The sequence below is a fragment of the Micromys minutus genome (assembly GCF_963924665.1).
Source record: "Micromys minutus genome assembly, chromosome: 13".
Taxonomy (NCBI): domain Eukaryota; kingdom Metazoa; phylum Chordata; class Mammalia; order Rodentia; family Muridae; genus Micromys; species Micromys minutus.
The window spans coordinates 26,708,912-26,736,452 of record NC_137982.1 but is presented as its reverse complement, the minus strand read 5'-3'; the positions used below and the strand labels follow the sequence as shown (position 1 = coordinate 26,736,452).

The 27,541-nt window shown below is 41.9% G+C and overlaps 1 protein-coding gene across 22 annotated transcripts in view; it reads left to right on the top strand.

The window, feature by feature from the left end:
* Positions 1-27,541, top strand: part of NEB (nebulin) — a 189,221-nt gene that overhangs the window by 140,907 nt on the left and 20,773 nt on the right. For 19 of the 22 annotated variants that reach the window (XM_080927588.1, XM_080927583.1, XM_080927582.1 and 16 more), the window contains exons 123-144: positions 607-711; positions 870-974; positions 1,776-1,880; positions 3,027-3,131; positions 5,170-5,274; positions 6,702-6,806; positions 7,233-7,340; positions 10,562-10,666; positions 12,048-12,152; positions 12,517-12,621; positions 16,775-16,879; positions 16,991-17,101; positions 17,691-17,801; positions 17,987-18,088; positions 18,192-18,296; positions 19,576-19,686; positions 20,549-20,653; positions 21,336-21,440; positions 22,854-22,958; positions 25,192-25,302; positions 25,748-25,858; positions 26,576-26,689. In XM_080927588.1, the coding sequence (XP_080783714.1) occupies positions 607-711; positions 870-974; positions 1,776-1,880; positions 3,027-3,131; positions 5,170-5,274; positions 6,702-6,806; positions 7,233-7,340; positions 10,562-10,666; positions 12,048-12,152; positions 12,517-12,621; positions 16,775-16,879; positions 16,991-17,101; positions 17,691-17,801; positions 17,987-18,088; positions 18,192-18,296; positions 19,576-19,686; positions 20,549-20,653; positions 21,336-21,440; positions 22,854-22,958; positions 25,192-25,302; positions 25,748-25,858; positions 26,576-26,689 (2,349 nt within the window). Of the gene's footprint in view, positions 1-606; positions 712-869; positions 975-1,775; positions 1,881-3,026; positions 3,132-4,425; positions 4,531-5,169; positions 5,275-6,701; positions 6,807-7,232; positions 7,341-10,561; positions 10,667-12,047; positions 12,153-12,516; positions 12,622-16,774; positions 16,880-16,990; positions 17,102-17,690; positions 17,802-17,986; positions 18,089-18,191; positions 18,297-19,575; positions 19,687-20,548; positions 20,654-21,335; positions 21,441-22,853; positions 22,959-25,191; positions 25,303-25,747; positions 25,859-26,575; positions 26,690-27,541 lie in introns of all 22 variants that reach the window. The other 3 variants (XM_080927584.1, XM_080927581.1, XM_080927589.1) reach the window with 3 other exon arrangements.

Below are 27,541 nucleotides of genomic sequence, written 5' to 3'. Positions count from 1 at the left end.
AAAAGGCATCTTTCAATACATGCTTGCTCAGGACTGAAAGCAGGCCACCTAGAGAAGCATCCGTCTTAAGCCGATGAGATGAGAAGAGTCATCATGTCACAAAGATGACAGTCATGATGAAATGAAATTTCAAGACTGCTCAATGGGAAAGTATATTAACAGCAGGAGGTAGGAACCAAGGCATTGTTAGAATGTCTTAGAAGAAGCAAGGCTATGGTCTCCCTTTGTTTGCTTCCTCCCCATCCCCGAAATAAAATTCCTTAACATTTACCTATATTTCTTTTTTAAAGTTAGGCAGTCTTTAAAGAAACATAAAGAAAGACATAAGAATTTTGGCATCCCCTGCATGGTTTCAGCCATCACTAACCTTCAAACTGATATTTACTACAACCATTATTATTTCATCAATCCATGGTATGTTTTTTTAAATTATGTTTTCTTTAGTGTCTCTTTCTCTTCCAACATCTGGAATGGCTTTTCAAGCTTTTCCCTAACTCTGTTCCTGGGGAAAATCTAAGAGAAGAACTCAGGAGAGTTCAAACTGGACAGACCAGAGTTATTTAAGTTGGTAATCTTTATAGTCAGTGTTGTATCCTCTCTTAACAGCTTCGTTACAAAGAAACATTTCAAAAGACAAAAGGGAAATATCACACTGTGAAGGATGCCCTGGACATTGTGTATCATCGAAAAGTCACAGATGACATCAGTAAAGTATGTCCCCAGATGTGACCGCTTGTAATGGGTTCTGTGACCCAACATGTTTTGTTCTTGCTGTTGTTGTTGTTGTTTTTTCTAAAAGTAGTCTTGCTGTTCTAAAACCACAGAGATATGCTTTGCGTTAACTTTGAGTCGACTTTTTTTTACAACAGGTGAAATACAAGGAAAACTACATGAGCCAGCTGGGAATCTGGAGTTCCATTCCTGATCGCCCTGAGCATTTCCACCACCGGGCAGTCACTGATGCCGTCAGCGATGTGAGTATTACTGTCAGTTTCCACATAGAAATCCATGCTCCCCTGTGAGCTGTGACATCAGCCACTGCATAAAAACTGCTGCAACACCTGCCCAGTTTATTGCTGTTGTTATTGTTGCTGTTGTTGTTGTTGTTGGCAGGGGTAGGGAGTAGGTATCACATGCCATGGTACATGAGAAACAGTGAATGTATTGGGTTCAAAAGATGACTTGGTGGGAGTTGGTTCTCCCATTACCACTAGGGTTCTTTCTCTGGGGGATGTACCTTTACCTGCTAAGCCGTCTAGCTGGCCCCACTTCCACAGACTTTAGATCTTGTATATGGTTATTCGAGTCATAAAGTTCAATTACTAAGTGACCAAGCATGAGCTTAGGAGAGAGAGAAGTATATTCAAATTTGTCACCCTATGTTTTCCTCTATGACTCAAAGCAATATAGTTCATGCCTATCTTGGATCCTTTGAAGAGAATGTAACAGAAAGAAAGGCCCATTTAGAAAGAAGTTTCACCTGTCCTCATGAAAGATTAGCTGCCAAGTCAATGATATTCTCTGTAGAAAAGTATACTGGTTAAGGTTGATTTTAATTAATATTAAAAATGAAAATTTCTAAATATTATAAAAGTAGTCAGAAGAAGAAACCAGTAATTCTAGAAATGTATTTAAATAAAACAGACTATTTTAAATCTTTATTACTTGACAAACTTTGGGAATCAGAGTTTCCTATCCGTTCACTTGGATGACTCCTAACCTACACCTAATTAGAGATGAATTACTAAAACGCCTTGATATTCCTCTTCTCTTAGGTAAAATACAAAGAAGATTTGACCTGGCTTAAAGGCATTGGTTGCTATGCCTATGATACCCCTGACTTGACGCTGGCTGAACAGAACAAGACTCTCTACAGCAAGGTATATCTATCATCTTCCCCATGAGAACAGCTTCATCATTAAATATAAAGCTGAGCTCACAGAGATGAGCGCTGGGGGAAAGCCTTCTGTAGCTTCACCTCTGTCCTCACTTCTATACCCTGTAACTAAACCCTGTGCTGAACTCTTCACTTTTTAGAGAGCTTCAAGTTTGGTTTGGTTTGGTTTTTTAACTGGGTCTTACTATGTAGCCTGGACTGGCCCAGAATTCACTGTGTATACTGAGTGGTTGGCCTTGAACTCACAGAGTTCTGAGTCTCTCTGCCTCCTGAAGAGCTAGGATTAAAGGCAGGCATAGCTAGAGATTTCCTTAGTGCTGACCTCATTAACTGGAGTTTATTTGTATTTGAAAAGAATTATCTAGTACTACTATTTATGACTACTCCAGAATTCCCTCTCATAAATGTATAGGGATGATTTGCTCAACTAAAGCATTAACATAGCAACAAATATCAAGTGTGGTTATTTTAATCCATAAACAATGTGGTATATGAGAAAATTATGGTTTGGGGCCTCATTTTTCCTATTTTGAAAAATAAAGCAGTTGAATTTGTCTTTAATACAAAATAAAAATCATCCAATTTCTGATAGATGCCAGACAGAAGATATTTTATAGTATACTTGGTGGGTCACATGTATTATAGTATCTATTTTCTTTGTTATAATCATTTATTTAAAAAAACATTCTAAATTTGTAGAACTATTTAAAAACAGGTTGCAGGGTAACTAGGTCACTACCCACCCTGCCCTGTAAAACTTTAATTATCTGATTAGTTGCTACAAAACTATAGTCTAACTAACGAACTAAAAACTGCTTTCACATAGCCCATCAAAATATATTAAAGTAGAATCACTGTACTATGCCAAAACACAGGGGGAAAGCTTTAGGTCTTCGATCAGCATGGAATTTGTATTAGGTGACCATCTAGTGGGTGGTTTATACTATGTATTTGGGACTATTTTCAAGATAGCAGCCCTTCTGCTTTGCACTACCCCAGGAAATAAAGAAAAAAAACTTGATAAAGACTTGTTAGATCTATGAATGCATTATTACAATTGTAAGATAAAAAAACATTGCTCATCCTTAAGATTGAATATGCAATCAAATAATTATGTTCTTTCCCCCAGTATAAGTACAAAGAAGTGTTTGAAAGAACAAAGTCAAACTTCAAGTATGTTGCTGACTGTCCAATTAACAGGCATTTCAAGTATGCAACTCAGTTGATGAATGAGGTACGTACAACTAATTTGATTCAGCCTCTTCAGTTCTCTTAAGAAATTTGCAGGGCTATTTCATTAAAACCTAATATAGAACATGACAGGAAGTCTGTCCTAAATGTTCATTCCATATAAGGACTTGGAAAGACTGTACAATGTCGTTATCTGGTAGGCTCTGCCAAAACCTTGAGTAGGTCCACGATCATATTCACCTCTGTAACACGGTCTTATGGTACCAAAGAGAGGAGGAAGGATGCTGTGGACCATCATCTAAATGGTCCTTTAACCTGAGTAGAACTGGGAGACCTAGATGGTCAAGGTTGATCAGTAGTTTCACAAAGGTACCAAAATGGAAGTGGTCAGAACCCTGACTCTCAGTGTGGGTAGTTGTGGTATCATGCGCTCAAATATATTACTGTTACTCTCATGGCATTGGATGCATAGTGATAACTATTTACAGCTCTCTTTATGGTCTGCTCCTCCTTCCCTATACCCATCTTTACAGTGGTGTACTTTGAATATAATTCGAGCAAGGTGAAATAATCAAGCTGTGAGTCCTAAATGAGGAGTTTTTTATAATGTTTAGATGTTTTCATAACTAAACTTATGGTTTTCTGCTTTCAGATAATCCGTGGACTTGCATAATTTCAAACACGTTAGAAAATTAGTAAAGGAGCCCTAACAATGAGACAGTAGCCAGTGGTACTCTTCCGTGTATGACCTAAGCCGAGTTTAACTCATTTTTGTTTAATTATTTCATTTCAACTCATTTCTAGGTAGGAAAACTCTAAAGTCAATACCATCAGCAGCTCCCTAGGGGGGTCTTGATATATTTTGTTTTTTCTATATCATGAATAATTTCCAGTCTTTTAAATCATCAAGTAAATTAGTACAGCTTGCCTTGAGTAAACCTAGCTATACTTTTGCATATTAGTTAGTTATCCTTTGGAATGCCATCAATTATACTTTTAGACTCTTGCTGCCTTGTATATTATTAAACTTGTAGATTATTGGCACCTCATTTTAAATACAGTATAAGATTCCATATGGCCTGACATCACTAACATGCCTTATGAAAAGATGGAAATGCGGGCCTAAGGTACATCGGTTTGCTCCAGAGGTTGCTTCTCCCAGGCTCCAGCCTCTCGAAAAATCTGTGTTCGCTTGTCATTCCTACTCTCTGTATGATCATCTAAACATTGTCCTGGATATTGATAGGCTTCAAACTCTCTGGAGTGTTTAGATTGAGACATGACCACATACCCTCGATGTCATATACTTGCTATAATTTAATATAATGTTTGAGCAGAAAAAATACAGAGCTGATTATGAGCAACGGAAAGATAAATACCACCTGGTAGTCGATGAACCTAGACATCTGCTGGCTAAGACCGCAGGCGACCAGATCAGCCAGGTACTGTGATGAGGCCGGCAGCTTGGCCCAGACAGGACTGAGCTCCGATTTCTCCCAAGGTGTCGTCCCGTCTGCTGCAAGGATGTCATAGGCTCTGCCTATGATATTAGACTGTTCTGTTTCAAAATATCTGTCTAGCCACCCAAAGAGCCTGTGAGCTATTTGAGTGTGCCAGTCAATGCTCTGTGTCCTCACTTGTGCTGTGGTGAAGGTAGAAAAGAGAAGCCTATCCATTCTATTCTTCTGCAGTAGCATTTGTTAACAGCAGCTAGAAACCGAAAATTGAGTTGTAAAATAAATAAATAATAAAAAATTTAAAGTTATGGGAGCAGAAAGACAGAAGAAATGCCTATTCTAGTTTTCTGTTCTGATGATGTCATCTCCATAAGGCAGCCTGGGTGGTAACATACATATTACTACCTCTGTCCTACCCCATTTGCAAGGACCGTGGATGGTCAAAGCGTAAATATTTCAGCCACTCTCCTTGCATTCCACTTGGGGGCTTCACCACACAGCTCTGTGAGCACACAAAGTGTGTTAAGCCTACATCTCTTCACTCCGAGGTGACTGGGATATAGAGCCGTGTTTTTTCTGTCTTCACGAGTCTCTCTTGTGCTTCCCTGCTCTTTGCATGGACAGAGAAAATATAAATCTAGTGCCAAGATGCTTCTGAAACAAGGCTGTAATGAAATCCTGCGTCCAGATATGTTGACTGCTCTCTACAATACACACATGTGGAGCCAGGTAATGTCTGACACGGTGTGTGAAGAACCAGGCTTATACCTTCGGTGCACTTTTATGCTCTCATTGGCCTCCTTTCCTGACCTCTGCCCCTGCTGCTTTCTCGTGATAAAGCATCTGAATATTCATTCCTTAGAAATAAAATGACTGTAGCCTGGTGTACAGGGCAGCCATTGTCTGCACATCTAATGCTTAGAAATCCTCAAAGATCAGTGGAGTCTCTACGCATTTCACTTTTTTTTCAAATTGATAGAACATTTACTTGTTATTATTATTATTATTATTATTATTATTATTATTATTATTATTATTTTAGTGTTTGCTTTGGGAGGCAGATTCCTTAGCTATTAAGGATCTTTAGTAAATTAATAACTTTTAAAGGTCTGAATATTTAATGTTTTCTTGTAATTGCCCCATTGCTCAGTTCTCACTGCAACTGTTTCAGAGAGCTGGCCGAGCCACGCAGCCTCTGGACATTGGCCATATTTATGTCAGCAATATTGTCACCCAATGAAGTCCACTGAGCACACACTGCCACCTTCCCATCACAGACTGGAAGGGAAATGTGGTAACTTAATTATCTGCAAGAACATTAATGAAATGCCACTCTCTGGGCCCAAACCAAAAAGGCTTTAGCCAGTCTTTCGCATTAGCAGATTGCTTTGTGATTTTAGTTTGTTGTCAAATCAGATAGATAGATAGATAGATAGATAGATAGATAGATAGATAGATAGATAGATAGATATGAATATGTTCTCACATAAACATCCTTGGCCTTGATAAGATCATCAAAACACTGCATGAAAGTTTGTTGGTCTCTGTATCTGTCCTGCTTAAACCAGCTTATGTGCATGAAAGAAAACTACAAAAAAAAAAAGTGTGACTTGGAAATTACTCCCCCCAAAAATGCATTTTGGATCTAGGGGAGATGGAAGATGGGGGGGGCCTTGGAGGAGTGGAGGGAGGGGAGGCTACAGTTGGGATATATTGTATAAAAGAAGAATAAATGGTGGGTAGATAGATTATAGAGATAGATAAATAAATAGATAGATAGACAGACAGACAGATGATTAATTAAAATCTAAAATACTTTAAGTTATATATACTCATTTTATTAGACATTTATTTTACTTGGACATGGAAAAATATCAATGTAATATAGAATGTTAGAGTGAGATTGTCAATCCAGAGAAGAGTCTAGTCTTCCTCTGAGATTTACTGCACACACGCCCTTGGCTCAGAGCCCCTTTGCTTCCATGTGTATAAAATATATTGGAAAATATCTGTCCATGCTACTACCCTACTGCAAAACATCTTCAGTTAGGATGTAAGGCAGAAGCCACCATGATGCCAGCACACTCTGGTGTTGCATGAGATTTCTTTAGGGCCTCTGTTCTTGATCGTAACTTGTCCTTTCTTCCACAATTTAGATCAAATACAGGAAAAAGTATGAAAAGTCGAAGGACAAATTCACCTCAGTTGTTGACACCCCGGAGCACCTGCGCACCACAAAAGTCAACAAGCAAATCAGTGATGTAAGTAACAGAGCAAAGGGCCTGCATCCTCAGGCTCAGCATCAGTGATGTAAGTAACAGAGCAAAGGGCCTGCATCCTCAGGCTCAGCATCAGTGATGTAAGTAACAGAGCAAAAGGCCTGCATCTTCAGGCCTGGCGCATCTGCCCAGGCAGAGCCCACTGTAGACTGTCAGGTGTCTGAGAAACGGCTGTCAGGGGGTGGGAGGCAAGGGTGATACATGCCTGCTGCACACAGGGTGCTTCTAACATAGTGAAGACTTGCTGTTCAAAATCAGCAAACAAGCCAGGGAGAAGCAGAGGCCTCAGCAGATGGCGTGTAAATACCTATCGAGTTTATAGAATTGCCTTTCCTTCCTGTTCACTTGCTATGTGTATTTTAAATTGCAAATGGTGTTACACCTGCCTGCCTTTTTGATCTGCTTCAGATACTTTATAAACTGGAGTACAACAAGGCCAGACCCAGAGGCTACACCACCATCCATGACACACCCATGCTTCTGCATGTCCGGAAAGTAAAGGATGAAGTTAGTGATGTGAGTACCCTTCGTTAGTCCCTCTGTCTTACACTTTCAGTGTGATGTAGTAAACACCTGTAGAAAAACCACTCGGCAACCTAATGCCCTAAAATAACAACCTTCCATCTTCCTTATGATTCTGTGAGTTGACTGGACACAGCAAAATAGGTCTGTTCCAAATATTGTTAGCAGACAATGGGGGCACAGCTAGGCCAAGATTCAAGGTGGCTCCTCCAAGACCCAGTCCCAGCATATCAGAGCCACACCGATGTGAATGAAAAGGGTAGGCAGATCTAGAGACACAAGGTGCAATTGGAGAGAACTTAGTGGCAAAGCTTAGCCCAAGGCAGCGAGACAAAGCAGATCCCTGCAGTTTGTATCAGAGAGACATGTATATTGGTCAAGTCAAAGGCAACTTTGCCAGACCCAGGAATGTACCTGTTCATCCTGAGATAATGTCAGATGGGCATGATGGCACATGTCTTTGATCCCAACACTACAGAGGCAGAGGTAGGCAGGTCTCTCTGCGAGTTCTAGACCACCCAGAACTGTACAGTGAGAGCCCATCTCAAAACCAACATCAAACAGTAATGTCAAAAGATCCTTCCCTGGCACCAGCCTTTGGTTATAAAGGTCTATATGTCACTACAGTGATTTTGTCCAAGTGTTTTGCTAGGAAACGGAGCTGGGTGACCAGGGTGACCCTGGGACATACATCGCTGTTACAATCAAGATGAGCACAGCTCCGTGAAGCTGAATCCACAGAGAGCCATAGTCACACAACTGACAGCTGATGGCTGCCTGGCTTCTGTATAAATGAGGCTCCTTCTGTGCATCTTCTCTGTATTGCTCAGCATAGGGTTAGGGTTAGGGTTAGGGTTAGGGTTAGGGTTAGGGTTAGGGTTAGGGTTAGGGTTAGGGTTAGGGTTAGGAGGCAGAGGGCCAAATCCGTTAAGAGTTATTCCTAGAACTTACACACTTCCCAAGCGATGTGTGCACCTGCTGTCACTGAGATAAGATAAAGTTTTCCCTTATAAACAGAAAGTTTTATATTGACTCCTTGGTGGGTGTTTCCACTCTGTGATTGATTGGCCCTGTTGCTTGAGCCTGGTGGAGGTGCACCGCAAAGCGAATCACTAACTTCATCATGCAATATACAAAAGGAAGAGAAAGGAGCTGGGTCTCACTCTCCCCTCTGAGGACAGGCTGCAACGCTGGGAGGTAGCAGAACCTTTAGGAGGTGAAGCCACCTTTTATGATCTGCCAGCCACACCTGAGGCTAGGGACCAACATGTTAGTTAGCGTATGAGACTTTAGAGACATTCCAGGTTTAAACTATGGCAACTGATAAAGAAATGGTCACCAGTTCTGGATAAGCAAATGGCAAAGCCACATTCTAGAACATGTGGAAGAGAACCCACTGAGGCAGAGTGACCTACTCTGCCAGCCTTATTGTCCCGGAGAAAATGAACTAGCTGTTAAGTTCTCACACTGCATTTCAGGAGAATTTGAATTCATAAGTTTTCAAGTTCTTGACTTTGAGTTGGCTTTAGCAGTACATGTATACAATCCTAGCATTTTTTTGGGGGGGGGGAGGATGGGGGGTAACAGGAGCATGGCTGGTTTAATAAGGCCAGACATGGCTGTATAGAAAGAGCCTGTTTCAAAAATAAACCAAACCAAACCATATTTTTGCTTTGATTTTTTTGTAACTGAAAAGCTACCATTAATTCATTGAAAAAAATAGTATTTTTTATTTTTGGAATGTTTAATTTTTTTTTATAGCTCACACTTACCTAGAGCTCACTTTCTAGCTGAACTTGGCCTTGAACTCAAAGTGATTGTTTTGCCTTAGCTTTCCAAGTAGCATGAATCACCATACCTCACACAAATTCAGTGTTTTAAATAACTCTGTGGTATTTGAGCTTCTTTGCCCATGCATACAAATGTACATTCTAGTGTACACACACACACACACACACACACACACACACACACACATACACACACACACACACACACACACACACACACACACACACACACACTGTTATGCCTGCTACTTATCCAAAAACCTTGGTCATAGCTGTGCACAGGTATGTAGATGAATAAATGCCGTACTGATGACCGAGTCACCATGAAAACAGCTTGAACATTTAGTGCGCTGGTTGAGAAGGTGGACATGTATAAAAAATCATCTTTGCAATATGAAATCTGCTAAAAATAAGTTGGGATACTACAGACAAACGTAGATGATCACAAATATTCATCAGGTCAAGCACATAAGGTAGCAGCCTGCTCCCTGTGGTAAATTGAGGCATTTTTATATCCATTTCCTCAAATGCTTGTTAGAATATGCTGGGGTGGGTACTGATGAGAACAACTAATTTCTAGAACTTTCTCGTGAAGTTCTAGAAATTAATTAATGTAGTAGTCTGTAAACAAGCCCAGTATACAATGCTTCTTGTGGTAAATAAGGCAGGTCCTGCTACAGTTCCTTCCATTTGAGCACACCCTGCCTTAATCACATTGTACCTGGGATCATTCCTCACACTGAGTGAAAATGAACAGATTGCACCCTCCGGCCATGGAATTTAGGAAAAGCAAAAGTAAATGAAGCGAGAAGTCCCAGGGTCAAGACAGCAGGAGTCAATTCAGTTACTTGCCTGTATTCAATCCAGTTACCAAAACTCGTGAGGTATGGCTCTAGTCCGACAGCTGTGATCACAGTGTCTTTTGGTATGTTTGTCCCTTGAGTTTTTATATGCTGCTCACTGGGAAGGAAATAGTAACTGATGCAAAACCTTTGCTGGAAGAAGTTCAGCTTAATAGAAAAAAGATAGACGGGTAAATATCAATGTCAATATGGGAGAGCAGGAAGAACCATAGAGCACAGGAGGAGGTATGAATGCCTCCTGGGGGGGTGGTTTCAGGATGTCTGGGCCAAGGCCCTCCTGATGTGGGAAGAAAAAATGTTCATGGAGAGCTGCCAGCTGACTCTTCCAGCCCACGCTAACAGGAGTAAAGCTTGTGGCCACCCTGCTGACCACACTCAGTGTGTTCCAACAAATGTAAAGCTCAGCACCACATAGCCGCATCTTCTCATAGCAGATTGTTACCAAATACTCTCTCATGGGCAATAGCCATCACAGTTCTAGTCTCTTCATCTTTAAAGTGTTTAATTAACTCTCTGGAGGGGAAAAAAAAAAACCTAACCATGTCACCGTTGTCTCCCATAGCTGAAATATAAAGAAGTTTACCAAAGGAATAAATCTAACTGCACCATCAAGCCAGATGCTGTGCATATCAAAGCAGCAAAAGATGCCTACAAAGTCAACACGAATGTAAGTCACACAGCTTTCCTTGTCCTGATTCAGCCTTAGTCTCCTGCTGCTGCTGTTATAGAATACCTTAGACTAGGTAATTTGCAGAGGCTGATTTAGGTTCTAGAGATAAGGGAGGTCAAGAGTATGTGAGCATCTGCCATGGCTCCTCTTACTGCATCCTCCAATGGCAGAGAGCAGACAGGGCCGGAGAGCAAGTGGAAAAGTCCAATAGTGATTGCTGGTTCTCCTACAGCACAACCTGTCATCCCCCTGGAGGTTCTGCCTTTGTGGCCACATGGCCCACTGAAGGTCTCAACGCCTCCTGTCATCCCAGTAGCAGTGAAACCTCAATTCTGTGGTTTGCCATTTAACTGTAGCAAGTGTGGTGAAGACTTAGCCACTTCAAGCATGTGGCCTTTCAAATCTCTTCGTGAGATGAAGCTCTGCCTGCTCAGATGAAGAGCTCATCTCTAGGTGAACAAGGAGTGAGTGATATTAAAAACCAAATGCTGCCTCTGCTCTTGATGAAGGGGCATCAAGGGACTAGGGTGGTCTCGTTAGGCCACATGCTACAGCTCCCTAATGATTGTGAGTGGATAAGTCCACTCTAACTCTGAAATGGAGGCAGAGCTTTGGAAAGCATATCAACATCTTTCAGTCTCCATGGCCTAAGCTCTAGCATCTGCTTCTGAAAGAGAAACCAGAGTCCCTAGCTGCTGTCAGGCACACTGTCTGGACGCTCCGGTTGCTTAGATCTTCCCTACGCTGATGCATTTCTTCAGCTGGAATGCCCTAAAATCTCACCCACAGAAACAAATCTGTGAACTTCAGATGGGCCCCAACTTTTTAAAACACATAAAATAGTGTCATGAAACATGAGAAATCCAACTGTTTCATTCCAGAAGCATCCATTTCTAGGAACCAGTAGATTAAGGTGGTATAGAAGCTAGGAGGTGTCTTAAGAATGAGCTAGTGGGTAATAAACAGGCAAATAGATGTGGGAAGGAAATGTAGGAAAATAGACACTGTGGAACATGGGTGGTGGCCGTATATAGTGTCTGTGATATTCTGGCCACCTTTACAGAAATACCTGCAATTTACTTACAAGTTAACGAGTTAACAAGTTAACGGCTCTGCAGGTGATGAAGGAGGAGTTAAGGTCGATTGTGGACTCACTTCACCCGGAAGGAGCCCAAAGCTTCAGTACCAATTTGGGAGTAAAGAGTGTCCTTTGAGGACCTGAGTGACTGACAAGCTGCATAGAGGGGACAGTTTTATTGAGGGTTCTGTGAGCTACGATTGGTGGAGCACTAAAAGGCAAGAGTCCCCCCCCCCCCCCGGCACTGTATCTATGTGCGCACTCAGCCTGAGCAGTGTCTTTCTGTCACATTCACAACAGCTGGACTACAAGAAGCAGTATGAGGCCAACAAAGCCTACTGGAAGTGGACACCTGACCGCCCAGACTTCATCCAGGCTGCCAAGTCGTCCCTGCAGCAAAGTGACGTAAGAGAGGAGACGGACCCGGGTCTGTTTCCAGTGCTCACTGGCAGGTCACTCGCCCCGGCTGATCTGGGATCCAAAACAGAAGGAAGTTTGAGGGGGAAGCAAGTTCATGAAACAAACTAGGCTATTGAGCCTGCCCTCTAATGACTGGTCCCAGGCATGAGGGCTCGGAGACCTGAAGCTAGAGATGGGTGTGAGAGCTGTTCCTAGTCTTGGTTCCTGGGCTAGAAGAGGTGAACCTGGCGTATTGTAACAGTGAAAGGCCAGGAAGCACCTCCCTTTACTCTGAGAATGGGTATTCCCTCTGCACGTTCCTCTCTGGTTTAATCGAATGACCTCCTCCCTCTGCTCCCTCCTATCGCAGTTTGAATATAAACTGGACCGAGAGTTTCTCAAGGGCTGCAAGCTTTCTGTCACTGACGATAAGGACATGGTGCTGGCCCTCAGGAATTCCTTAATCGAAAGCGACGTAAGTATTCAGCCTTCTACAATGTCTACCCTGACTCAAGGCCATACTTGGCTTCTTCTATGGTGTCTATTCTGACTCAAGGCCATCTTGTGCAGTGATAGTTTCCAGAAACATCCTCGACAGGATAGAAGTCCTCTCTGTAAGAGCTCAGCTGTGGTTCTGGCACATGCTGCTCTCAGGGGCATCTGTGATGAGCTGGCTGCCGTCTGTGAAAGTCCTGTTGAACCTGGCATGGTCCTTGCCTTATCCTGTAGCAGGCAGTCAACACAGCACAGGGAATCTGAAAGGCAGGCTGGATTCTGCCCTGATCTTAAGTTTCTTTTCTGTGGGATCCTAGTTTTCCTACTGCGTACTTGCCACCTCTAAAGGAGGAAAGGTTGTGTTTGCAGGCCTGATGGGTGTCAGATGACATGTTCAAGAAAGCTTTGAACTAAAGGCAAAGATCTACTGTATGGGCACGGAGATCCAGGGATGCAGGCCTGCTAAGCCTGTGCTGCGAGTAGCCAGGGCACAGAGAGGTATGGGCCAAGTGCACAGAAAGCGCCCCCTGCCCCGATTAGTTCAGGGGAGCAGGAACTCTACCAGAGGGACTCAGTTTCTACTCAGAGGGCCCATGCGTGCAGACCAAATGCTCAGGCCATCTGCCACTGGGAACAGCAGAGATCCAGGGACACAGGCAAGGTACACAGGAGAGACGGGAACCAATCACAGACAACAAGACCTCATATAATCACAGACAACAGGATAGCAACAGGAAAGCAAAAGAAATTACCCCAGGGAAACCAAGACAACGTGGCAACACCAGAACCCAGCTCTCCCATCACAGCAAACAGCGGAATGCCAAACACTCCAGAAAAAGAAGACTCAGACCCGAAATCATACCTCAAGATGATAATAGAGATCCTTAAACAAGAACTGGAGGAAAAGCATAAAGAAATAGAAGCTTTTAAAGAGGAAACAAGAAAAACACTCAAAGAAATCAAAGAACTACAGGAAAACAGAACCAAAGAGATGAAGGAATGGAAGAAGGAATTTAAAACGGAAATTGACACAATAAAGAAAACACTAAAAGAGACAACCCTGGAGGTAGAAAACCTCAAAAAGAAATCAGTAGTCACAGATGCAAGCATCTCCAACAGACTACAAGAGATGGAAGAGAGAATCTCAGGGGCCGAAGACAACATGGAAAACATAGACAAAATACTCAGAGAAGATACAAAAGCGAAAAAGCTCCTAACCCAAAATATCCAGGAGATCCAGGACACAATGAGAAGACCAAAGCTAAGGATGAAAGGAATAGAAGAGGGCAAAGAATATCAACTAAGAGGCACAGTAAATATCTTTAACAAAATTGTAGAAGAAAACTTCCTATCCTTAAGAATAAGATGACCACAAGCATAAAAGAAGCCTAGAGAACTCCAAATGGAGTGAACCAGAAAAGAAATTCCTCCTGACACATAATAGTCAAAATGCCAAATGCCCAAAACAAAGAAAGAATACTAAAAGCAGTAAGAGAAAAAGGTCATGTAATATATAAAGGCAGACCAATCAGAATCACACCTGACTTCTCAACAGAGATTATGAAAGCTAGAAGATCCTGAACAGACATCATGCAAACCCTAAGAGAACACAAGTGTCAGCCCAAGCTGCTATACCCAGCAAAACTCTCAATCACCATAGATGGAGAGACCAAGATATTCCAGGACAAAACACAATATCTGACCACAAACCCAGCACTACAACGAATTATAGGTGGAAAACCCAGTACATGGAGGGAAACTACATCCTAGTGAAAACAAGAAAATACAGAAGCAAAAAAACCAAAAGAGGAAAGACACATAGGCACAATTCTACCTCTAAAAGCAAAAACAGCAGAAAACAGCAACCACTGTTCCTTGATATCTGTTAACATAAATGGACTCAATTCCCCAATAAAGAGACATAGGCTATCAGACTGGATATATAAACAGAATCCAGCATTTTGCTGCATATAGGAAACTCATCTCAGAAACAAAGACAGACTCTGTCTCAGAGTAAAAGGTTGGGAAAAAAAAAACCTTCCAAGCAAATGGCTCCAAGAACCAAGATGGAGCGGCCATTCTAATATCAAATAAAGTAGATTTTTAACCAAAAGTTATCAAAAAAAGATTAGGATTCTTTTTTACTCATTATAGGGAAAATTTGTCAGGAGGAACTCTCAATCCTTAACATATATGCTCCAAATACAAGAGTACCCATATTCATAAAAGAAACCCTTTCAAAGCAAAAAATACATTGCACCCCACACAATAATAGAGGGAGACCTCAACACCCCACTCTCATCAATGGACAGATCATGGAAACAGAGACTGAACAAGGACACAGTAAAACTAGCAGCGAAATCCATCCTCAACAAGAATGCATCTGCATGAGTCGCCATCCCTGACCTCAAGCTATATTACAAGGCAATTGTGCTAAAAACTGCATGGTACTGGTACAGAGATAGGCATGTGGATCAATGGAATAGAATAAAAGATCCAGAAATGAGCCCTCACATATACGGTCACCTGATTTTTGACAAAGGAGCTGTAAACATTCAATGGAAAAAGGACAACCTCTTCAACAAATGATGTTGGTCTAACTGGCACTCAGCATGCAGAAGAGTGAAAATAGACCCTTTCTTATCTATTTGTACAAAGCTCAAGTGCAAGTGAAACAAAGATCTTCACATTAAACCAGGTACACTGAAACTACTGGAAGAGAAAGTAGGGAAAACCTTAGAACACATAGGCAAAGGAGAAAATTTCCTGAACAGAACAACAATGGCTCGTGCTCTAAGGTCAAATATCTACAAATGGGACTTAATGAGATTGCAAAGTTTCTGTAAGGCTAAGGACATTGTCAAGAAAACAAAACAGCAGCCAACAGATTGGGAAAAGATCTTTACCAACTCCATATCAGATAGAGGCCTAATATCCAAGGTATACAAAGAACTCCAGAAGTGTTAGACACCAGAGAATCAAACAACCCTATTAAAAAATGGGGTACAGAGCTAAACAAAAAGTTCTCAATTGAGGAATATCGAATGACAGAGAAGCATCTAAGGAAGTGCTCGACATCATTAGCCATCAGGGAAATGCAAATCAAAACAACCCTGAGATTCCACCTCACACCAGTCAGATTGACCAAGATCAAAAATTCAGATGACAGCAGATGCAGGTGAGGATGTGGAGAAAGAGGAACACTTCTCCACTGTTGGTGGGGTTGTAAACTGGTACAACCACTCTGGAAATCAGTCTGGTGATACCTCAGAAAATTGGACATAGTACTACTTGAAGACCCAGTTATTCCACCTCTGGGCATATACCCCAGAGATGCTCCAACATACAACAAAGACACATGCACCACAATTTTCATAGCAGCCCTATTTATAATAGCCAGAAACTGGAAAGAACCCAGATGTCCTTCAGTATATGAATGGATACAAAAAATGTGGTATATTTACACAATGGAGTACTACTCAGCTATCAGAAACAATGGCTTTATGAAATTCTTAAGAAAATGGATGCATCTAGAGAATATCATACTGAGTGAGGTAACCCGGTCACAAAGAACAGACGTAATATGCAGCCACTGATAATTGGATACTAACCCCAGAAAGCTCTGAACACCCCAGAAACAACTTACAGAGTATATGAAATTCAAAAAAAAACAAAGGCCAAAAAAAATCATTATGCTTAATCTTTACACATCAAGAAAACTTTGACTATTTCTAGGTTACATCTTGTTTTACATGTACTTTATGCTCATTGTAACTAGTAAGATTTTAAGGCATACTATCAAACCTTTAAAAAAGATCAAGTACTGACAAAAATGTATTCATATACTGTTCTGCAAAAATGCTTTTAAAATCTGTACATTTATCTTTGTTTTTTAAAATAAAGTTGTTCAGTTAAAAAAATGATCTACTATATGGCTTTCATCTTTATTAAAACTTAAAGTTGTCAGGAAAACACCATTTTGAATGATGAGCATTAAACCCTTTGGTGTGTTCCTTGTTTATTAGCGGTGTGGTACTCTCAGCTATTGTTGAGGGATTGGGGAGCTGAATGAAAATGTGCAAGATACCTTAAAAAAAAGGTTAAAAAAAATGTCTCCTCTCCTTCTCCCACAGCTGAAATACAAAGAGAAACATGTAAAGGAAAGAGGGACATGTCATGCTGTGCCTGACACCCCGCAGATCCTCTTGGCAAAGACTGTCAGCAATCTGGTGTCTGAGGTAACCCACCCACAGCCCATATGCTTCACTTCCATCTCAGGCTGAGGCCTTAACAAGATCCTTAACAAGATCCTAAACAGTCCTTAACAAGATCTTTGTGGATTCCTCCAGAACAAGTACAAGGACCACGTCAAGAAGCACCTGGCCCAGGGTTCATACACAACACTGCCAGAAACCAGGGATACAGTTCATGTCAAGGCAGTGACCAAGCATGTCAGTGATGTAAGTGGCCAGCCACGGAGCTCTTGATGGCAGCTATGAATTAGGTCAAAGACAGCTAACCTCTTGCTTGCGAATGCTTTCTTTTATGTATCAGCACTCCGGGTTTTTCTAAACTCTAGGTTTTTCTAAGAAGTATATTGGTATTCCAATTGGGCAGGTTGTAGCCAATGTAGGCTTTACTCCGTAGCACATCTTGCAATATATGGCATAACTAATGTTATTAGTGGGGAAAGTGGCCTCTGCTGTCATTAAGCCATTGTACAGTTTGAGAGCTAAAATCGCCTGGTGTACTTCGGTAATTTCTGACCACTGCATCCTGCTGTTATAACCTACAACCAATCTTTAAATGTAAGAATTAGGATTGAGCATTGCATGTGTTTGAATTCCATTCTCTAAGCTTGCTGGATAGTTCTGGTGTTGGTCCATGAGAGGAAAGAAGGGGAGGAAGTAGACTACGACCCAGAGACCCAAGTTCCAACTGATACTGTGACCAGGAGTCATGGATTTTCCTGATGATCTTCTCAGATCCCCTAAATTAATCTTTTCCTCATCTTCCTCTATTCACACGAACAACTCTGGTCCCGTTTAGACAAACTACAAAAAGAAGTTTGTCAAAGAGAAAGGAAAGTCCAACTACTCCATCATGCAAGAGCCTCCAGAGGTGAAGCATGCCATGGAAGTGGCCAAGAAGCAGAGTGATGTAAGTCCCCTCAGCATCCTGCAGGCTCGCTTCACACAGTGGACCTCACATTGGCTTTTTTTTTTTTTTTTTTTTTTTTTTTTTTTTTTTTTTTTTTTGCCTACACACATGCAGTTTGTATTTAATGAAGACTATTGGAAAATTCTGGGTACCTCAAGTAAGCGTTTTTCTTCCCGAAAATAAAGGTTGCTTATAAAAAAGATGCCAAAGAGAACCTGCATTACACCACAGTGGCTGACCGGCCAGACATCAAGAAGGCCACCCAGGCAGCCAAACAGGCCAGCGAGGTAAGAGTATCATTAAGATGACCCGGCACTGAGGGGCCACTGTGAACAAGGACAGTGTGTGCCACCGAGACCACACTGCCCACTTCGTTTCTCTCTGATACAGGTGGAGTACAGAGCCAAGCATCGCAAGGAGGGCAGCCATGGGTTAAGCATGCTTGGCCGTCCAGACATTGAAATGGCCAAGAAGGCAGCCAAGCTGAGCAGCCAGGTAATAGAAAAGTGGCAAACAGTGACCCCAGTGTAGAATTTTCAAAAAATCGCTTTGAGAAGCGATTCCCAGAAAGAACAGTGTCAACGACCAAAGAGACACTGGGTCTTAAGTTGTACTGTAGCATTTATACCATACAGAAGACCTTGACTCATTTCCTGCTTACCAACCTAGGTTGTCTAGTTATCCACATCATTTACAGGTATGCATCTAACTGCTTATGTATTTAACTTCTCTCCTGTGACCATGGGTGCCTTTTGCCAGGCAGTAAGAATTATATCTAGAAGGTCTGCTTTGAACTTGAGTCACCTGTGAGAGACTTAGTACTTTGTAAAATTCTAACTTCTAAAACCCAACCATGTAAAAGAACCTTTCTTCCTGCCTTCAACAACTGATACGAGTGCCCCAGCTAGGCATGGCTGAGTAGGGGTGAGCAAATGTCTTCAGGTTCTTGTCTCTGTGGTCAAATAATATAGTCTTGTATGATGAGGGCTTGTTCACAGTATACACAGGGCATCAGGAAGAATGCTTCATTTTGGCCGACTTTGTATTAAGACAGGCACAGAAATGTGTTGTCCAAAGTGCCCCATAGTCCCTAATCTCTCTGCAATGCCTCCAAGCTTACACAGGTTTTTGGAGAGCTAACGCCTAACATCAGCTCTATTAGGACAATCTTTGGGTCTGTCTGATATCAGATAAGAATATCTTCTTTCTCCTCCAGCATGGAAATCCTGTCTTCATCTTCTTCACTGTCCTTTACCTTCAACTATTTGTTTAAAGAAATAGGTTCAGGATGCATGTGGTAATGCCTATTGCCCTCCAGAAATATCAAACATGATATTATAAGCCAGTAACATCAAGTTATAAAATAGGAAAACAAGTTGGAAGTATTGAGGCAAAAGGTTCAGATGATTATTATAGTAAGCACCAGTGCTTACTTCCCCGGCCACGGTTAACTGATGTGGCTGATGGAAAGTGAGTCTTTTTTAAACAGAGTTTAAGATCTTTACTGTCTTGGAATGTCCTTAGAAGGCTCTGTCACTGAACAGGTAACAGAGTAAAAACCCCAGAGTCCTTTCTTTAAAATGGAGAGGGAAGAATGGGATGGAAGGAACTATTCAAACTTCATGAACAGTATTCCCTGATACTCTTGAACTGCCACACTGGTCTAACAAGTTCCGTGGTCAACCATAAAATGGACATATTCTATTGTTTCTGTAGTCAGAATTTTCCTGGTCAGAAGCTCAGGAATGATCTGGATATTTGCATTTGCCCTTAGGTTAAATACCGAGAAAATTTTGACAAGGAGAAGGGCAAAACACCAAAATACAACCCAAAAGACAGCCAGCTCTACAAAACTATGAAAGATGCCAACAACCTTGCAAGTGAGGTATGTTCCCTAATTGTGATAAAGGACATAACATACCGTTTGCCATTTTAATCCTATGTAAGGTGCTATCTTAGGGTATCTATTCTTGCACAAGCAAGTTGGGGAGGAAAGGGTTTACTCAGCTTACACTTCCACATTGCTGTTCATCACCAAAGAAAGTCAGGACTAGAACTCAAGCAGGTCAGGAAGCAGGAGCTGATGCAGAGGCCATGGAGGGATGTTACTTACTGGCTTGCTTCCCCTGGCTTTCTGGGCCTGCTTTCTTATAGAACCCAGGTCTACCAGCCCAGGGATGGCACCACCCACAATGGGCTGGGCCCTCCCCCTTAATCATTAGTTGAGAAAATGCCTTACAGCTGGATCTCATGGAGGCACTTCCTCAACTGAGGCTCCTTTCTCTGTGATAACTCCAGCTGTGTCAAGTTGACACAGAAGCCGCCAGTGCAGGAGCATTGATCAAGTTCATGGTGCTCTCCAATTACCACCACCATTTCCAAAGCTTTTTAATGGCCCCAAACAAAACTGGGAAGCAACGCTTAATTCACTTAGCTCCTGAAAAAGTCTCAATACATAGAATCCTACAATATTTCTGTGTCCTATTTTATTTAGCATAGCATTTGCTGGTGGAGCATTAATTAGCACTGCAACCCCTCTTATGGCTGAGTAATATTCCGGTGTGTATGCTATACTGTTGTTAGCAATACCCATCTATTTATTGATGGACACGCCACTCATTCCACTTTTTGGCAACTATGCACAAAGTTTTCCTTTGCAGCCACTCCCAGAATTCGTTTCATGGACAGCCATCTTCCTTAGTGCTGTTTCCCATGTCCCATTAATGTGACTCCCTCTTTACCACTAGGTCAAATATAAGGCCGACCTGAAGAAACTGCACAAACCTGTGACTGACATGAAAGAATCCCTGATAATGCACCACGTTCTGAATACAAGCCAGCTGGCCAGTTCTGTAAGCTCTTTCACTGATTCCAAACAACGTCTTTCAGGCCTTGGCAGTTCATTTCCTCCTGAGCTCTTATGGTCTCCTCTCTGCTATTGATACATTCTTTTCTCACAAAATTTCTATTTGGTGATATTCCTCCAAATTACATTAATCTACCAGCCAATTACCAATAAAATACCACCGGCTACAATGCCTCTCAGAATGTAAAAATGCTTCTGTCTGGGCTTGGGATATAGCTCCACAGTGTTTACCCATGGGTTTGATGCCCAGGAGGAAAAAAAAAAAAAAAACAAATAGTCCAGTTCTTGTAAGATGGACAAGAGTCACCTGAAACAGACACTCACTTTCAATGACACCTACTTAGAGACAGCCATACCAGAGCAGTGTTTGCATCTGGTGTTTATTAGCAGTACTACACTTGGCATTTGATCTATCCAACTGTTTTCTTTTCTTTTTGGAGGGGTGGGTGGGTTGGTTGGTTGGTTGGTTGGTTGGTTGGTTGGTTGGTTGGTTTTGGTGCTATGTAACCAGTCTAGCTTTGAACACACAGACATCTGATGCCTCTGCCTCTACGGGGGACTAAAGGCATGTGTCATACGCCTGGCCCTTAAACACCTAATCTAAGGAGGGAAGACTGAGACTTTTTGGAGCCTTCCCACTGATATGTTCCCTTGCTCCTTCCCCTCAGTACCAGTACAAGAAGAACTATGAGAAGAGCAAAGGCCACTACCACACGATACCCGATAACCTGGAACAGCTACACCTCAAAGAAGCTACAGAGCTGCAGAGTATCGTAAGTTTATCAAGATGGCTTCCCCATACCAAGCTTCCATTCACAACAGTATCAAAACCCAGTATCAAGTCTACTCTAGGGATGGGTGGATTCATTTTAATAGTCATTGTTTGAGCAAATATACCCAGGCACTGGGGCTTGAATTTGGTAACATTTCAAGATTAGTATATTAACAGTATTTATACCTAATAGAGAAACGTACATGCTGTAGTGTTTGTTATTCGTGTTATGACAGGGATGGAAGCCTGGCAGTTAGTTCCCCAGAGAGACAAACCTCTCACAGTAACCCTAGCCCCATGCCAGGAAACACCAATAGATGCCAGGGAGCCCAAGGGGAAGATTTTAGTGGACAAGTGATATGGTCATATCTAGCACTAGAGGGTTCTCTGAGTGTTATCGTTTTCCTTAGAAGAAAGAACTTACTAGTAATATAGTCTTGCTACCACAAAATCACCATTATGGAGTATCCTAGGGCATTAGCCTGAGGGCTGAGTTACTGTAGGTGCTTCTGCATCCAGTGTAAAACAGTGTGTGTCCTCTTCCTGTGCTCCATCATAACCAAGAGCACTGAGTTGAGCAACCTCATTGTTTGGAAGGTTGGAAGGGCCTTTGTCTTTCTATCTCTGTTTCTCCTCTATGAAATGTGTATGTGACCCCCTTACTCCCGTTATCAATAGCATGTTGTAAGGAGGGGGCAATTTTACTTGATAATGTCCACTATAAATTACTTTCCCCTTAAATGCAAAGTTATAATAAATAGTAAAGTACATAGACAGTGGTATCCCAGAGGGAGCTTTTAAAGCCTCACCTGTTGTACAGTCAGTGGAGATCACAGGTATCTGGCAATAATAGTTCTTATGAAAGAACTAGAGGTTTTATCAGAAATATTGAAAGATGCTATTTATTGCCAAAATTCATATATCCATATCAAATCTTGGCTGGCCTCATATATGGGCAATTTTTCTCCAAACATCATTTCCAAAAAAAATCAATATTTTTGCCAGCTAATTGTTGCCAGTGATTCTTTTGTGTCTCTAAATTAAATCTAAATATTGTAGACTGTTCATTTCAGACAACATTGATTCTCCATCCATAGGCATCCACTCAAAACAGTCTATGTTTGCAACACAATAGGAAAGTCTTTTGGGTGACAATAAGATGAGCCAACTAGATCTAATTCGTCAATTGAACGTTCTTTCCCTTGCTGAATAGTGGCCCATTCCTACAGTGCTAGTACACAGGAAGCTGAGGCTAGAGGATTCTGAGTTCAAGGCCAGCCTGTGATATATTGTGAGAACCTGTCTCAGATAATATTAAATAATTAAATGAATCAATAAATTGCTATCTGTAAATAGAGTCTCTGTCAAGGAATTGACAAGCAGTGAAAGACTTAACAGACCTTCTCACCACTAGGTGAAATACAAAGAAAAATATGAAAAAGAACGAGGCAAGCCCATGCTGGACTTTGAGACTCCAACATACATCACAGCCAAAGAGTCTCAGCAGATGCAGAGTGGGGTAAGTCAATGACATCATCAAACCAAAGAACACCAGCTCAGCCCAGGAACATTTTCAGCTTCCTAGCACATTACCCAAAAGTAATTGAGGAGGTACAGCTTTGTAACCTAAAAGCCAGCTCGCTGCAGAAATTCTACAATTCAGTTATTTTAAGATGTTTTGAGTAGTATTTTGCATACATGTTTTGTCCCAACATTTTCATAAAATCAGAATACACTTATTTCTAAAACTGAAAAAAAAAGTATGTAGAATATAATTTGAATTTGTCTTTACTGAATGAAAAGTTCCCACTGCACTGCACAGGTACATCATAGATCTGCCATGGATGCCACTTAGTGGGATGCCCCAAGCCAAGCAAGAGTGGATCCATGCCTGCACGTGCTTGATTACTGTGCCAGTATTCACTACAGCCAAGTGAGGCAATCAGCCTACTTGCCCACCAACAGATAAATAGATACGGGAAACGAGATGTTTTATATACACAGAGGAGTTCTACTAAGCTATAAAGAGGGAGTCATGTAACTTGCGGGGAAATAGGCGTGGCTGTAGGTCCTCAAGTTAAATAATCCAGACTGAGACAAATGTCCTATGTTTACAGAATATAGATGTTTTTAAAGAACATGAATACAGAGAGGGGAACCATTTGTGAAGAAGACCAGAAGGGGAGAAAAGAAAGACAGAAATGTAGCTTGAGATGGAATGGGGGAGGTGGTTATGACCAAAGTATATTATATACATGTATGAAAAAAATCTAGTCAAAGGGCCATTTTCCCTGTAATAAAAAGCAGAGATATTTTAAAAACAAATCTTTTTCACTTGGAATCTTAGTAGAGAATAGAATTTTACTTAGACTCCCAGGTCTTGCTTGCCTCCTCTTCATGAAGCCTGTCTCCAACTATAACAACATTTTTTTTACAGGAAAGTAGTTGTGAACTTTCCTGGTATATGGAATGCAGGCCATGGAAAGTTTTAAATAGGTTTAAATAATTAGTGACTCTAAGTCAGGCATTATAGGAGTGCTCGCTCCTGTAGCTTTGGGGGAGATTCAAACTATGAAGATAAGAAGTTGGGAAAGCATGCTTCTAACATCTATTCCTCGTCTCTGTGAGAGTGGAGTTGAAGATGTCAGGGGACAGGAGAATAGTCCTTTCTCTCAATCTCAAATGGAACCACATATCCCTATGCTCCTTCCTCATTGTTCACCGAGCCTGTTCATAGATTAAAATAATAAGCCATGAGCCCTTGGTGCTCCCCTAGGGCCCAATAAGACATGACTATGTCTGGTACTGTAATACCACAGCCTAACAGAGCTCTGGCGCATGGTAGATGTTGACTTAAGTGAAGAGACAGTAAAGGAGGATACAATAAGGGTATACTCCTGTAACCACAGTCCCCAGGAGGCTGGTGCAGGAGGATCAGGGGTTCAAAGCCAGCCTACCACATCTCAAGGAAAGTCAAATGCATGAGGAGGGACAGTGTCCGAGCAGATTCAGTCCCCCAGGCTTTCCCTCTTTACTTTTATATCCTGGAGCTGCTGTAAATCCTGAGATATAATACTTTGTCCCCCTTTAAAAAATGTCATAAAGGGACTAGAGAGATGACTCAGTGGTTAAGAGCACTGGCTGCTCTTCCGGGGAGGGTCCAGGTGTGATTTCTAGCACCCATATGGCAACCCACAATTGTCTGGAATCCAACACCCTCTTCTGGCCTAAGGAGGCAAAACTCCCATACACACAGAAATAAAGTTTGAAGTGGGCTCAGTGTGTGAAGCAAAAGCCTGACGACCCAAGTTCCATCTTGAAGACCCACAAGTCCCAAGGTGAGAAACGACAGCTGAGAGTTGCCTCTGCCCGCCACGCATACACTGCAGCACATGTTTGCTCCTGCTCTCAGTCACATGTCACCCATAATGATGGAAATAACACAAGTAAATAAATGAGACAGTCTCAGGAAGAGAGATTTCAAGCCGATGGCCCATCCATCCTCCCGTTATGGTTAGGGTCAGCTCCACCACAACCTCACACAGACTTCGGGGAAGTCATCAACAACCCTCAGAATTTCTCTGGAGCCATTTACTGCCAGCAAAATATTTCCAGAACAGTGAGACAGTGTTTAACATGCAACTGGATTGTGATTAAGAGGACAGACCCTGAAAGAAAGCATACTTTTCCTCCTTTGGACTGAAATGCGGATTCTAACAGTCTTTCTTGTTTTTCCTTCCCACTCACATTAGAAAGAATATAGGAAAGATTATGAAGAGTCCATTAAAGGCAGAAACCTGACAGGCCTGGAGGTCACGCCAGCATTGTTACATGTCAGACACGCAACCAAAATAGCAAGCGAGGTAGTAACCACGTGGTCTCCCTCCCCCCTTCACCCAATAATCACACTAATGATCCATCCCTGAGCCCACCCCACTCAGACTTTCAGTTGGCATTCCCATGTTTGGTACTACTGTCTATGTGTGACCCGTTTTAATTCTTCCTAATTTTTAAAATGGAATATCTAATGAAGCATTGCCTACCTTAGTGTTCTATAGAAAAATCTAATAAAACATGCCTACCTTAGCATTCTATTAATTTCCAGTCTTGTATCTAATTATTAACATCAACTGTGACCATACACCCTGCATTTAGTCTCATACTTACTTACACAGCCACGGACTGCTAAACATTGGAATAATTGTCGCATTGATTCATTCGTCTAGTTTGGTTTGGTTTTGGCTCTTCACCTAAGAGAACGATCCAGGCTTTCTTGTCAGTTTCATTGATTTTGTTTTTGTAATGTAGAAAGAGTATAGGAAAGACCTAGAAGAAAGCATCCGAGGCAGAGGTCTCACTGAAATGGAAGATACTCCTGACATGCTGAGAGCAAAGAATGCCACTCAAATCCTCAATGAGGTAAGACTGTGTGTATATAATCAATAGACCAAGAGAGAGAGAGAATAATTTTTACATTCTAAACTTTATATCCGGAATAATTATTAACTGCTAAATAAAATACGCGTCAATTTGTAATGAGTAGATATGAAAGCAGTCTGTGCTTATAGAAGCTGCTGTAACCAGCTCCTATCTAATATCACTTGATTTGGTTGTGATGTATTCACTGTGCTCATTTAAATGACAATACACCCACACAGGGATGGTTTACACCTACACTTAATCCTAATGTGTACCAAACCAGATTTAAATTTTGCCTTCTGTGGTAATGGGTTTCCCTTGATTAATGTCACCATACAGAGGGCAGGGTGAGCAAACATGCCTCCTGTCTACTGAAGGTGGCTGGCAAGAGCGGCCCCTGCAACTACTGAGGAACGTGTTCTGTGGATTTTTCATTCATGCAGAACTATCGACCTACTAAGAGAAGGCAGGGGACCTTTCTCTTCTATTTTTTCAAAACATTAATAAGGGTTATTAAACTCTTTCTACCCCCCACCCATCTCCACCCCCCAGCCCACGGTCCAAAGGTAGGGGAGAAAAGATGGTGCATAGGACAAGAGGATATGGACCGGTTTAGAAGTAGCTCTTTGGGGCGATTTTAATCTCCACTGTCAGGATCCCAGCAGTCCAGTTCAGCCGTGCTGACCTTTGTCTTTAAAACAAACAATTCTTCTGCAGAAAGAATACAAGCGAGACCTGGAACTGGAAGTCAAAGGAAGAGGCCTGAACGCCATGGCCAACGAGACTCCAGATTTTATGCGGGCCAGGAATGCCACCGACATTGCCAGCCAGGTCAGCACTTCTGGGAAGGCACGCCGTTCCAAGTGGTAGCCTTGGTTGTGCAAGGATGTACTGTTGGTCCTCTGTCATTTTCCTTGTTTGACAGGGACATTATATGTTTAGCATCATTAAGCATCTGCTTGATTGAAACATAAAGCCCAGGGACCCTTTGTCTGGCTGCTCCCATCTCTGCCTTTCTGAGCCTACAACCACTGGGGACATGAGAGCAAAGCGCAGAAGCAGGAGGACCAAATTACTCTGTGAACTGGGGCAGATTCTGACACCCTCGTCTCTTAGTCAGTCCACTCCTTCTGTCCTCCCCCCGCCCCACTCTGCAGTCCTAAGCTTTAAGCACATCTTTTTAGGCATCCAGTGTTGTCTAAGGCTCCCTGGCATCAGGTTTTACGTAAACCCCTACTTTCCTATCTGTCTACCCAATTATCCCTTTGCTGAAGTCACCTACATCTATCTAAATGGACAGTCTTTCAACAGCCAAGAGCTTTCTCAGCCTCGTTCTTTGATAGGAAACAATTAACACTGACAGGAAATATGGCTCAGCAGTTGAAAGCACTGGCTTCTCATGGATCTGAACTGCAGCACCTTCGTATCAGCTCACTACCCTCTGTAACTTCGTTTCCAGGAGACCCAACATCTTTCTCTGGCCTCTGTAGGCAGCAGGGGTGCACATGATACACAAACACACATACAGGGCACACCACCTATACCTACAAAAATTACTTTAAAAACACAACAGAAAGAAATGTATCGAGTGCCAGGGGTGGGGGAGGAAAGATGACCTCTTCATTCAACCAAGCTAAGAGGTGCTATGCATGTTGTAAACGTTCACCGGACTGTCGGGTGTCC